The sequence below is a fragment of the Stigmatopora nigra genome, chromosome 5, assembly GCF_051989575.1.
Source record: "Stigmatopora nigra isolate UIUO_SnigA chromosome 5, RoL_Snig_1.1, whole genome shotgun sequence".
Lineage (NCBI taxonomy): Eukaryota > Metazoa > Chordata > Actinopteri > Syngnathiformes > Syngnathidae > Stigmatopora > Stigmatopora nigra.
This window is the reverse complement of record NC_135512.1, coordinates 461,889-475,526: the sequence shown is the minus strand read 5'-3', so window position 1 is coordinate 475,526 and position 13,638 is coordinate 461,889. Positions and strand designations below refer to the sequence as shown.

The 13,638-nt window shown below is 50.0% G+C and overlaps 2 protein-coding genes across 4 annotated transcripts; both read right to left on the bottom strand.

The window, feature by feature from the left end:
- Nucleotides 1-4,467: 4,467 nt before the first annotated feature.
- On the bottom strand, nucleotides 4,468-9,154 carry LOC144196258 (transcription initiation factor TFIID subunit 4-like). 3 transcript variants are annotated; one of them, XM_077716225.1, is made up of 16 exons: nucleotides 8,982-9,153; nucleotides 8,199-8,441; nucleotides 7,988-8,165; nucleotides 7,590-7,696; nucleotides 7,432-7,533; nucleotides 7,249-7,362; nucleotides 6,867-6,989; nucleotides 6,694-6,783; nucleotides 6,468-6,623; nucleotides 5,846-5,948; nucleotides 5,669-5,756; nucleotides 5,305-5,599; nucleotides 5,061-5,186; nucleotides 4,940-4,996; nucleotides 4,764-4,877; nucleotides 4,468-4,642 (listed from the first exon to the last, which is right to left on the bottom strand). In XM_077716225.1, exons 2-16 carry the CDS (start codon nucleotides 8,427-8,429, stop codon nucleotides 4,508-4,510), a joined length of 2,019 nt encoding a protein of 672 aa, XP_077572351.1. In that variant the 5' UTR covers nucleotides 8,430-8,441; nucleotides 8,982-9,153; the 3' UTR covers nucleotides 4,468-4,507. The 3 variants fall into 3 exon arrangements, with proteins under 3 accessions (XP_077572351.1, XP_077572350.1, XP_077572349.1); XM_077716224.1 differs by having other exon boundaries at nucleotides 7,988-8,463; nucleotides 8,982-9,154; XM_077716223.1 differs by having other exon boundaries at nucleotides 7,988-8,441; nucleotides 8,982-9,152.
- Nucleotides 9,155-9,307: 153 nt separating this feature from the next.
- Nucleotides 9,308-13,572, bottom strand: ddx10 (DEAD (Asp-Glu-Ala-Asp) box polypeptide 10). The gene is made up of 4 exons (XM_077716222.1): nucleotides 12,523-13,572; nucleotides 11,392-11,745; nucleotides 10,820-11,282; nucleotides 9,308-10,470 (listed from the first exon to the last, which is right to left on the bottom strand). The coding sequence occupies exons 1-4, from the start codon at nucleotides 13,462-13,464 to the stop codon at nucleotides 9,728-9,730; spliced, it is 2,502 nt and encodes an 833-aa protein (XP_077572348.1). The 5' UTR covers nucleotides 13,465-13,572; the 3' UTR covers nucleotides 9,308-9,727.
- Between the last annotated feature and the right edge of the window lie 66 nt (nucleotides 13,573-13,638).

The window sequence follows — 13,638 nt, the reverse complement described above, 5'->3', positions numbered from 1 at the left end:
AAATAATTTAAGAAAAGAAAATAGGAACAAGAATATCTCTACAGAAATCATTTTTTTCATCCACTGCCATCCTTTCCTTTCCGCTTCAAATGGACGTGACGTCTACTAGCCATCAACTCCTAATTGGACGGCGGCTAGCAAGTTTTGGAAAACGCCAAAACCGTCAAATTCCCACACTGGTCGGCTACGATTGGCCGTGGCCGCACCCGCAATTAGCGTCAAAGCCGTCACGCTCGCTCTTCGTTAGCGCGCGCGGCTAAAGGTCACGTTTCGGGTTCCCGAAACGCTCGGCCGTCGACCCGTCTCGTTAAATTGACGCCTACAACTTTTTACACCAACATTTTATCATTAAAATAAAAGAACATTTAAGCCAAGGTGAGAAGAAAAGCTAATGGCAAGGAAAATGGCTAAAACAACGTGAAATGGACTGCAAATTTTGCATGACTGACACACACACACAACTTGAGTGAGCCTGAATAATACTTGGAAAGGGGTGTGTTTAAATTCCTGGGGTCTTCCTACCCATGGGGATGGGACTATTTTTTAGAGACTGTCTATTTTTTTAGACAGACATTCAACGCAACACGGTTGTTTTTCTCCCCCTGAACTAGCATGACATGCTAAGCGTAGCTGTGAACGTCGCCGCTTTGCTCGGCGGCCATCTTGTCGCGGACGGAGACATCCGTCAAAGTACGTGGACGCCAAGAAAAACGTTAATCCGCCGCGTTCCTTCCTTGACAGGGGGCGGACGCCAGGGTAACATGGAAGATTACGGCGTCACGCGGTTTTAGCTAACGCGACGGCGCTTTGAAATATTAACGTGGCAGGATTAGGATTTGTTGTGTTAGCTTTCTTCTTTCACTTTGTTGATTTTATTCGGAACATCTTAAAGAGAGATTTTCACTTTTATCTTTCATTTCATGCGGTTGTACTCAATCGCCATCGGAGGGCGCCAAAAACAGTTTCAACAAGTTGGCAGTTAGGCTGACGCTGGCAAACATTTGGAATCTTTTTTTGGTTTCGTCCTTCTGTGTTGACTCGCTGCTGCTGTCGTTCGTTTATTTACTGGCCAGGGGATGTGTCTATTTACTGGATTAGAGGGATTTGGCCACGATTGATTTTGCTGAGCCACGAGTCTGTCTATTTACTGGAATGGGTACAGATTAGTTCATTAATGAGCATTTTTTCCCCTAGGTTCAGGTTTATTTACTGTTTCAATGCCTTTTTGTGTATTTTGGGGATTTGCCGTGATGTGGATTTACCATTTTCAAAAGGATAGGTATATTTATTGCAAGGGTCTTTTAGATATATTAATACGTTTTTTAATGAATGGATTAAAATCCCCAAATATTCCGTTTTAATAGATCTAAAACAATGTTTATTTGAGCTTTTTTAGATTTTACAAAATGAGCCAGATTTGGCCCCCGGGGCGCCACTTTGACACACATTTTAATTGAAGAAACCAAAAAAAAAAAATGATTTAAATGTCTTTAAAAACGGTTAATATTTCATTTGTGATGTCATTTATTAAAGCATAGAGACATTTCGTTCGAATTCCGCAAGGCGACACGCTTCTTTTATTTTGGCGGGCCACCCAAAATGAAGCGGCGGGACAGATTTGGCCCCCGGGCCCGGAGTTTGACATCTGCCAATTGAATCGAGCGGCCATATCGGCGACCATCTGCTCGCTCCCTCGCTGGCTCGCTGGCGCCACTGACGAATGCCTTGGCGACGGCTGCCGTCGTCGTCAAACTTGGCAAAGCCACGCTGACGCTGGCGGGGGAGAAAGAGAAGAAGAAGAAGAAGAAAAAACAGACTTTTTCTTTTTTTGCTTCTTCTTCTGTCAACTTTTGGCCGTGCCAGACATGTGACCGTGCCGTCCGTGGCTGAATTTTTGCGGTGAGACGGCGACTAACGAGTAGGACTCATCTGGCTTTAACGAGGACGGCCGTGCCAGGAAATAGATCTAGCCCGTGTACAGAAATGAGTCTGGGATGCGTACGTTAGCACGTTAGCATTCCCAGTGAATAGACGCGTCTCATCCATTAGGCCGTGTTGTCAATGAAGTTTCAATATATGATGATATCAGTAAAAAAATGTAAATATTCAAATGTGAAAGTTTTTCATTTTCTTTATACTAACTCAACCCAATAAAAACTCTATAAAGTGATTTAGTTATTAACCCATTCACTGTCTTGTTACCGTGCTAAAATGGGGTTCATTTTAGAAAAGTGATCCTATGATCGGCCATTTTATTTTATTGCCGGGCAGGGTTTCGATTTGTGGGGTTTTTTTTCCCTTTTTTTAGCTGCGAGGCGTCAATCTGCCGCTCCACTTTCCCGTTGGCGAGCGGGCGCCGCGTTTGTCAGAAGACGAGACGGCAGAGGAAGAAAAAAAGGCGGTGGTAGAAGAAGGGGATTGTCTCTACTTTTCCTGACAGATTGAGGACTTTTTTTGGTGTGTGGATGGGAAGCGACCCCCCCCCCCCCCTTCCTCGCTTTCAACGTTTCCAATCCCGCCCGCCCGCATCAATCATTCATATTCCTGCCTCTTCCCGCCACTATAAAAGCCCCTTTGATGGATTGTTTCATTGTCACGTGTCAAAACAAAGACTTCTTCAGAACAAAAGTTTCTCTTGGCGCTCGCACACTTTACACTTACGCCTTAAAAGAGTCATTCTCAAGTCGGGACGTGGCTGTGTCTAAATACTGGAGCGCACTTGCTAGTACTACTAGTGTACTTCCCCGCACTTTGTCAATGGATTACCTGCCAGGATGTGTCTACTTCCTGGTCCAACATTTGGTAGAGCGCTCTTTATTTGGACACCGAGGGTGTCAGACTTGGTTTAACGTCAACTTGATGACTGGGTGAAGGACGTGACTATTTGCTGGAACGCAAACAGCATGATGATCTGGGTTTATATATTCCATGGTGTTAGATGTGTCCTCGTCCAAAGACAAATGTATTGATGTACGGGTCTTTTTCTAATGAATGGACTGTTTGGAATGGATAGATAATCATCCAAGATGGCGGCACGCGCGGGTGCAGTGGCTCTTTGCTCTCCAGTTTGCAGTGTTTTGTTTTCACTGATTAGATTTGATTGAATTACAGGGGCGGGTCATATGTCAATTTGTGTGTGTTTTGATTGGGCCAAGCGGCGGCGTCGATTTACCGCATCGCTTAAATCCGAGCTTTGACGGAATGGCGGAAGCGTGACGACGACGAAGCCATCCAGCTGGAAACCCGGGCTGGATTTTGTGAGGCGCATCTGCGCTTTCTGTGCCGGTCGCCGTGGCAACTGCCAGCAAAAGCGGCCTGCGTGACTGTTATTGGGGTGAACGGCCAGCTTTTAAATTGAACTCTGTGAAACAATGTCAAAGAATGACGGTGTTTCAGAACATCTCTTTTCCACGAACTTGTTAAATACCTTAGCGTGCACGCCATCTAAGCCCATTTTTTTGTCTCGTCGATAGGGAGCTGCGGAAACGTCATTTCGGAATGAAGAAAAAAAGTGGCAGAAAACAAACATGGCCGCTTCCCTGGGGAGAGCGACGGAAAAAGACGAGATAGCGGCCACTTGACGGTCCCCTCCTTCACGCTATATCTTTGAACGCTGATACATGCTGCCCCCTTGTGGACATCTACGTCATTACAAATCAACAAGCAGTGTTTCAATAGTGTAAAAAAAAAAGGTCAATATTTTGTCACACGGGAAATATCGAAGGTCTGATGACGTCATTTTAAAAGAACTTAGCTTCATTACCCGATGTTGAATTCCTGCATCGAAGTCAGGAGAAAAGTTGTCCAAGTGCTTGCGGGCGGACAAAGCGAGGCGTCAAATAGTATCCCATTTCGTGGTGGCTCAAGAGCAATTTTCCCATTTGACGACACGAGTGATGCGTCCAAAAATAAAGCTCAGGTTTTGCTAAGTCACGGATACAAACGACTCATTAGAAGGCACCTGCATGTCGTTGAACCGGAAGTGAGCATCGCTACTTTCAAAATAAGCAAACATTTTGACCATGTGCACGTCCATTCTTTTTATACCGCTGATCGGATACAATTGAGTTGGGCAAGGGTGACATGCTTGCTACACATTCAGATCAACTCCATTTTATTTTGTGAGGCGGACTTATATTTAGATTTTATTTTTATAAATGGATTACATAGATCTACAACAATGTCTATTCCAGCTTTTTAAATATATTTTTAGAGTTTAAAAAATGTTTTTTGAACAAAAAACTGAAAAAATGGATTAAAAATGTCAAATGATTGATTTAAAAAGGGGGAAAATAAGGACATTTAATAGACATCTCTTCATTTGAATTTGATACTAAAACAAAAGTCACTTTCTCGGGCCGCACAAAATGATCTGGCGGGCAACATTTGGCCCCCGGGCCGGCACTTTGACGTCACTCAAGACAAGCAGGCATTTTCTTTAGACACAAACACTCCTGCAAATTTGAATTGATGTTTTTATTTTTATTTATTTTTTGATGCAGGCCGGTCAAAGCATGGCTTTGTAGAGCGCGAGAGAATGTCGCAGGAAGCGGTCGTTCTCCATGCACAGCAGCAGATCTCGCAGGACCACGCGAGTGGGGGGGCGACGGGGCGTCTGCCGAGGCCCCGCCCCCGGCACCACCTGACACATACTTTCATCAAGCTCGGACATTAAATAGTGGGGAAAAGTTTGGAGACACATTTTCAGCAAAGTGTCTCCAAACTCGCTCCACAATGGCGACAGAGGACAAAGCGGTACCGACCGGCGGTCCCTGGGGGAGGTCCGGGGCTCTCTTCTTCTTCCTGGGCCCGATGGCCGCCAACGCCGTCAGGTTGGCTTCTCGGTGCATGCTTTGCGCTTCTTCCATTTGTTGCATCTTGTAAACGGCGGGAGCGTCCGGTAAGATTAGAGGAGATGGCAAACGGAAGTCAGGCTCACCTCTTTGGCCCGCTGCTTCATCTGCTGCTGGAACGGATCCTCGGCGTGGGAGCGACTCTGGCGGTCAACGAAAAAAGTCCCCAGTGGGCCGTCTTTTGGCGCCAAAGTGGCGGCGACTCACCCTGGCCAATCGCATGAGGCGCTCCCTCTCCTCCTCGTCTCTCTTCTTCTTCTTGTAGGCCTCCACGTCCTCCAGGAAACGCAGTTGCGAGCGGGCGTCGTTCACCCTCTCGTGCCGAAAGTCCTCCTTACGGGTGAGGGAGGGAGGGAGGGAGGGAGGGAGGGAGGGAGGGAGGGAGGGAGGGAGGCGGCCTATCACGCCGTCCCGTCGTCTCCACGCAAATACTCGGAAAAAGCCCAGATACCTTGGGCGCGGCCTTGCGGTGCTGGGCCGCCACGCTCAACTTCTCCAGCAGGGCGCGGAGACGCTCCTGCGTGGCGTGCGACACCAGGGCCACGGCCTCGGGGAGCACCTCCGTCACCCCCAGGGCTCGGCCGGTACGCAGGATGCGCGCCAACGCCGGGCCGGCCGACAGGAAGGGCCGGTCCTGGCACGAGCGCACCAGCGAGCCCACCGCCGCGCCGATCAGGCCGCGGGCGTTCTCCTCGCGCAGATTGACGCCCGCCATGGACGGTATGTCGTTGATGTCGTCATCTTCCCTGTCGCCGAGGGGGCGGGGTCACGGCCACGGCGACCGACGGCCGTGCCGGGCGACGGCCGATTCTTACTTGTACGAGCCCGAAGAAACTCGGTTGACCGGCGGGATGGAATGAGGAGGCCGTTCTCGGGGAAAAGCCTGATTGACGGTGAATCCTCCTGATAGAAAAAAAAATGAATAGGGGAGGGGCATAAATATGACAAAACAAAAGAAAGGAGGTCTTTGGAAGGCAAGGAATGGTTTTTACCCGTCAATTTTTTCCCCATCTGCACCACCGGGGTGCCGCCTTTGGTGACGGAGGTCACAATTGGGGGTGGAGCCGACACGCCGCCAATGGCCACGCCGCCAGCCTGTTCCAATAGATCTACAGTGGCTTACAAGCCTTTGACACAGGTCTCCTAACCACAACTAGTACTACTACAACTCCATCTGATCACCACATAAGTATTAAGTACCGCTGGTGACAGAAATGAGATATGACATCTAGAACTGCTTTCATCTTCATTTTTTTTGCAGTAGACTTTTCTGGAATGCATTTTTTTCCACTTGAAAAGTGGTGAAATTACAAAAAATAAATGTATAAGGCACTGGTTTACATGTATGTATTTTGACTCTTAAATGTGTTGTATGGCTCACAAGAAATAACATTGGAAAATAGCAATTGTTTGTGGCTCTACTTCGTCAAAAAGCTTCCCGACGACCCCTGATCTAGTGCACCTTTTATTTTTTTACCAATCTGCTGTCCTACAAGTGCAATCAGTGGATTGCCGTCAGGTGCTTCTCGTTACAAGCCCCTACTACTACGCCTTATCATCCAGTACAACTTGTATAGGAAACCAATTTAATAGGGTAATAAGAAAATACAGTACTTGAGGGAGGGGTCTTGGCCGTGGGGCTCGTTCCAAACTGGACTTGTTGGAGGCGGGGCCAGAAGAGGAGGAGGAGGAGGAGGAGGAGGAGCCACAGGCCTGCTGAATGAAGACTTGAGGGTCCGCCGTCAGACGACGCACCGCCGGGAGACTTTTCTGAAGGAGACGTCAAAAGATATACATGTAAAAAGGGACGGATGCAATGGGCGTGGCCACGTCTTCAAACCTTGAGAAAAGGCACCAAGCAGGGCTGCGGCGTGGACTTGAGCTCCCGGTAGAGCGCCTCGGTGAAGCCCTCGGCCTCCAGCTCGCCTTCCTGCAAAAGGTCGGAGGTCAGCCGGGGAAATTTCCCCCACCGGAGGGTCCCGACGGCGGTGGAGGACCACCAAACCCACCCACCAGCAGACTCCTGACCAGACCCCGCACGTTGTTGGCCATGTGGGCCGACTTGGAGTCGCTGGACGCCAGCTTCATCAGCGTCACCAGGAAGTTCTTGCACTTCTTTACGCTCTCCAGCGTCTCCTGTGGACAAATAAGTCAGCGCCTTCCTTCATTTGACTCTGGTTCACGGAAAATACATCTTTATCTAGAAAAATGTCATTTCAAAGCGAAAAGTTACAAAAAAATGATTTGGAACAAATTAAAATGGATCAAAATGCATCCAGAAATCAAAATATCAAAGAAATATCGGATGAAAAATTGACAAAAAATGCTTCAAATGACAATAGCAAAAAATATACAGTATACATATACAAATATATTATGAGGACGGCGCACGTACCTGACTGTACACAGGTTGAGGCTCTTTTTTCGTTTCCACGGCAACCGGAGCTCGAACTTCCGTGGCCGGCCCGCGGGTCGGAGGAACGCCCGCTTTGGGAGTCACGGCAATCACCTGATAACGAAAAAAAAAACATTCCAACAAATAAAAATGATAAGAAAACTGGCCACAAATTTTCCCCACCTTGACTGTGGCCGTTTTCTGATTGGCCGGCGGCTGAAAAGCGGGTGGAGCCACGGTGACGGTCCCGACCTTCTCGTTACTCCGCCTCGGCGCCGTGGACGCCTGACATTGGGGGGGCGGCTCACATTTGGGCCCGGCGACGGCGGACGCGTACGTACCGGGGGTGCCGGGGTCGTGCCGAGTCTGCCGGCCTGCTGAGCTTGAGCCAAAGCCTGCTGGGACATCAGCATCAATTGACCGCTCTCGCTGCGAATCAGTACCATTCCTGTCCGGTAGGGGGGAAACCCGATTTTGAGACACTGTCATTCAAGACAATGGGGAATGTCCCAAAACTTATGACTATTGGGTGGATAAAAGGGGGGGGGGGGGGGGGGGTGAATAACTTAAAAAAACATTTAAATAGTCAAAATGGCATACATTTAGTTTATTTTTCCTTTCCCCAATTTAATGGATTTTTTTCCATTTGCCTGTATTTTTGTTACATTCATTAAAAAAAAAAAACCCTTTTAAAATTTGAAAAATAACTACAATTCATCAAAATGTTTGGAACAAATACCTGGTGGAATCTGAATATTGGCGGGCAGGTGAGTCACGGGTGGTCCGGTGGACCTGGGGACGGTTATCAGCAGCGTCCTCCCCGGGGCCGAGGCGGCTTTGACAGCGGCGACCTGTCCCACGGTGGCGGCTTTGACAGCGGCGACCTGTCCCACGGTGGCGGCTTTGACAGCGGCGACCTGTCCCACGGTGGCGGCTTTGACAGCGGCGACCTGTCCCACGGTGGCGGCTTTGGGCCCATGGACGCCCGTCCCGACGGGTTTGGCCAACTTGGTCACCACCATGACGGCCGGGGCCGACGCGGGAGGCGCCGCGGAGACGGCTAGGCGGACGTCTCGGTTGGAAACGGCCGGAGAAGTAACCAACTTGGCCGGGACCTGTTGGAGCTTGACTTGAATAGCGGACTCGCCTTCGCGAGCCGTGGGGTCTTTATCGCTCGCCATGACCGCTAGCTTCTAAGTGGTTGGAAAAAAAGGGCTAGTTCAAAGAAATTGGAAAACGTGTTGAAAAATGGGACGCCGGTGCCACCACAAGAAAATAGCAAAAGACATTGGCATTGCATTTTGGTCCACGAAATGCTGCATGAGATTAAAAAAACAACAACAAAAGACGCATCGGACTAGTATACAAAATGTTTTTTAAAAAAAGTACCTTCCCACCTCAACTAATGTGGACAGTACCAATACCGCTAGCTAGCGTACACACTGCTATGCTATTAACAGGCGCGTTGAAATACTTGATATTTAACTCGATTATCAAAGTTAAAAGTCTATATCAACATCACTGGCCAGTTTTTTTTAAACGCGTTCGCTTACGTAGGACAAGGCCAAATTCAAAGAATGAGCAACTTTGAAATGTAAGCTAACAATTCCAATTTAGCTAAATCAAGGTCCTAAAACACGAGACCTTGAATGACACGAGTTATTCGGCTAGGTCACGCAAAAGTGCAAAGTCACATTGGCATTTAATACAAGAATAGAATTAAAGTAACTTACCAACGCGGTTCGCCGAGTGTTTTCAGAAGGACCGAACCGCCGAACCGAACCCTATTATGTTAATAATGGACTCTCCAGGTGACGTGATTTCACCTTCCCGCCACTGGTGATGCCTTCAGGGCGCAAGGGACGAACACGGGATGCGTTGAAGGCTGCTTACATACTTTCAAAACAGACTACATAGATTTCTATGTGACTTAAAGTAACCTACGCAATTCTCGGTGACGTGAAGGCATCACGCGGTACTTTTTTGAACGGCGATACGTTCGGGTTCACAGTGCGGTCAACTCACGTCTTTTGATAAAATACAATTGAAACGACACAAATTGGGATTAAAGTATAAATGTTTTAATCATTAAATAATGACAATGATTTTAAAGCCTCGAAACACTGTAATAAAGAGAATGGAAACAAAACGGTCTTAGATATATGATGAAATAATGACATAGATTTTAGTAATGGTTATTTCAACTCAAAAGGCTGACATTCAATCTGTTTAGACTGGGAGTCCCGTCATTAAATATTCCCAGTCCACTTGAACTGCACATCAATGGCATCCAAACAGTTCAAACTGATTGGATGTTTATTGCCATGACGCCATTTTAATATTGACAGAAAATGGAAATTGCAGTTTTTTTTATTCATTTTGAGAAAGAAAATGACCTTTTAATTCTTATATCCTCATTTCTTTTTTTTGTAATGTAAGCCATTTGGCTAGCCAAAAGTAGTCTTAGCGAAAAGAGCCTTCAAAATGGCCGCCCCGAAAGCAATCGCATGGCCAGCTCCTCGTCATCCGCCAGCGACAGTCCCACATTTTCCTCCTCCTCGTGCCTCCTAGACTTCTTTTTCCTCTTCTGTGGTGGCTCCTCTTCCTCCTCCTCTTCTTCTTCTTCTTCCTCCTCCTCCTCCTCTTCTTCCTCCTCCTCTTCTTCTTCTTCCTCCTCATCCTCCTCTTCATCCTCATCGCCATCTGGATCCCGACGACATCTGTCCGGATCGGGCAGGGTGTCGGGGTCAAACTCTTCTTCCCCGTTGTCGGCGAGGTACGCCACCACCTCCTCCTCCTCCTCCTCCTCCTCCTCCTCCTCCTCCTCATCCTCTCCCTCTCCGTCCTCCTCCCCGTCCTCGCCTTTGCCGCGGTTCCGCTTGCTAGCTTCCCTCCTGGCCGCTTTAGCCTTGAGCCTCCTCTCGCGATGTTTGGCCTTGACCTTTAGCCTGTACTCGGGCTTGTCGATCTCCTGGTCCTCCTTCTGCATGCGCTCCTTGGCTTTGTCCAAGTCGATTCCCGCAGTGTCCCGGTCGTCCTCCTCCTCCTCCCCTTCCCGGAGCGTGGCCTGTCGCTGCGTGGGGGGCCAGACTTGCACGGCTTGGCCGTCGTCGGTGAACGTGGTTTTGGTGTTGACTTTCAATTTCATCCTGATGATCTTCTTGGCCTCCGTGTAGCGGTCGATTTTTTTCTCCTTTTTCTTCCTCCCCTCCTTGGTCGGGGCTGTCGAGACAACAAATTGTAGTGGCTTAGTACGTGGTGTATTTCTTGCAATGGCGAAAAAACTACTTTCTGTCCGGAGAGGCGCTCGTCAAATGAATTGAGAGTTTTCATCCTAAAACAGGAAGTCATGATTGACATTCCCGGGCCGCACAAAATGATGCGGCGGGCCACATTTTGCACGTGCCCCGGATCAAACAACCAATTCCTCATAGCTAGGAACGAGTTAGCATCGAATTAGCCTAACGTGCATATTTTTGGCAAAAACAGATTACCCGAAGAAAACTCGCACCAGTCCAGGGAGAACATGCAAACTCCACGCGACCCGAGACGGAACCGACGACGGACCTACCCTCTTCCGCCTGGGTACCCGCAGGTCCCTCCACGCTAAAGACATCTTTTCGTTTGACGGTGAGGAAGTCCAAATCTTCTTGGTCGTCGTCCATGTCGAACGCTTTGCTCGAGCCGGCGCCGTCGTCTTCGTCATTGTCTTGGTCGCCTCGGTCGTCGTCGGAGCCGTCGGCTTGGGAGCCACCGGCTTGGGAGCCGCCGGCTTCCTCGGCGACGGTCTTCTTCTCGGGCGCCGCCTCGGCCCGGTTGAGGAATCGTACCCTGGGCGGCGCGACCAGGCCCAGCGAGAGTGCGTACTGGCGCAGCGGCAGCTTGGAGACGTCAAAGACGTCCTTGTTCTTCATGAGGTAGACGGAGCGCAGGTAGGAGACGAAGCAACGCTGGGCACGCTCCTTCTGCTCCTGCTCCTGAGCCAGGAAAGACTCCAACTTCCCCTGGACGTTCTGGAGCTTCTCAGAATTCACCTGCAGGGGGAGTCAGAGGCTCGTTATGGACGGATGGGGCCCGCTAGCTAGAGCCAGTTGACTTATCTTATCTTGGAAATTTCTTTTGAATCCTTTTCCGGCCACTCACCTGGATCTTTTGGATGGGCACCTTCTTGTCCTTGAGCCGGGCGAGCATGCCCTCCTCCTCGGAGGGCAGCAGCAGGAGGAGCGCATTGCCGTTCTCCTTGTACCTGGCGGAGCGCCCCACCCTGTGGATGTAGGTGTCGGCGTCCTCGGGGCAGTCGTACTGCACCACCCAGTTGACGGCCGGGAAGTCCAGGCCGCGGGCCGCCACGTCGGTGGCGAACAGCGCGCCGCACCTCTTGCGCAAAAAGTCCCCGTACACCCCCACCCGCCTCATCTGGTTCTGCTTGCCGTGAAGCGCCAGCACGGGCAGGCCCGGCCGCAGGCGGCAGAAGATGCGAAACAGGAACTGCACCTCCTACACACACAAGAAAACAAGAAAAAAAAAAACAACACACAAAACGGGAAGCTCTCGTTAAAAAAAATTGGAGTCCATTTGGGCCGGAAAACGGCATTCTAGGAGTCAAAAAAACATGCCCGTTTAATGTAACTTGATTTCATGTGGGCCGCACCGTTTTAGATAGAATATATTTTTGATTGAAATGGATTAAAAGTTTTGAATAAACCGTTTTTTATAGATCTAAAACAATGTTTATCTGAGCTTTTTAAATATATTTTTTAGATTCTACAAAATGATTTTTGAACTAAAAACCCAGATAAAACAGATTAAAAAATGACAATGATTAATTTAAAAGGCTGAAAATCAGAAAATTTAATATACATATCTATCTTCATTTGAATTTGATCCTAAAACAGAAAGTCGCCACTCGTTGACTTTCTCGGGCCGCACAAAATGACGCGACGGGCCACATTCGGCCCCCGGGCCGCCACTTTGACACATGTCAGGTTGTGATTAAAACGATTATTGGATTGAATGTTAAATATAGTAGAAATAATGGCTGCCGTTGACCACGTTTGTGTAAAAAAAGCCACCCGGTTAGCGCGTCGGGCTAACAGTTTGGGGGTCATCCCAAGTCGCTCCTCCCTGTGTGGAGTTAGCATGTTCTCACGGGGCCCGTGTGGGTTTTCTCCGGGTACTCCGTTCCCCTACCACATTCCCCAAAACACGCACGCTAGGCCAGTGGTACGCTCTCGGCTCCCCAGCTACGGACGCCGTGGTACAATCTCCTCCTACCTTGCAACAGGCGAAAAAGACCAGGATCTTCTTGGTGAGGTGACTCCGAATGAAGGAGAAGAGCATGTCCACCTTCTGTTGGAGAGGGCACACCACGTAGCTCTGCTCCAGCGTGGCCGGGGTGCTGAAGCGCGCCTTCTCGTGCACCCACACGTACTCGGGGTCCTTGAGACTGAGGCGGGCCAGGTCCTTGATGGACTTGGTCTGCGTGGCGGAGAAGAGCAGCGTCTGGCGGCCGGCCGGCAGGTTCTCCAGGATGGCGTCCATTGTGGGGGCGAAGCCCATGTCCAGGATGCGGTCGGCCTCGTCCAGCACCAGCAGCTGCAGGTCGGAGGCGTGGAAGTTGGCCGTCTCGTCCATGTGCTGCAGAAGCCGCCCCGGGGTGCACACCACCACGTTGGTGCGGTGGATGAGCGCCGATTCATGATTCAGTTCCTTGCCGCCGATGACCAGCCCGGCCGAGAATTCGTGGTGGCGCCCCACCTTGCGGAGAAGCTCGAAGGTCTGGTAGGCTAGCTCGCGGGTGGGCGAGATGATCAGGGCGCCCATGCCGTGCGCCGAGCTCCACTGCTGCCGGTGGAGGATCTCCAGCAGCGGGATGAGGAAGGCGAGCGTCTTGCCCGAGCCGGTCTTGGCGGCTCCCAGCACGTCTTTGCCCCGCAGGGCCAAGCCGATGGTCTGCTTCTGGATCTCCGTGGGCTGCCGGTACAGGCAGAACTGCAGGCCCAGCATGGTTTTCTTGGACAGGGGGAAGTCGGAGAAGCTGACCACTTCCTCGCTCTTGATGTCGGCGTACCTGCTCACCAGCCGCTCGATGTTCTCGCGCTCTAGCTGCCAAGGGGGCTTCACCACGCCGCGCTGACGCTTCAGGCGATTTTTCTTTGAATTGTATCTCTTCTGCCATTTTTCATACTCTCTGATGGGATCTGATTTGTCCGCCATGTCCGCGGCTTCGGCTGATCGTTCAAACTTGGAAAACGGCACCAAAAACAAGCTCCGATGGCCTAACGAGCTGGTTAGCGTGGCCTAATCGACGCGATATGATGGCGTCATCAGCGAGCGCTGCAAAACAGCCTCTCCAACTTTGCATTAGCGCCACCCCCAACTCGCTCTACT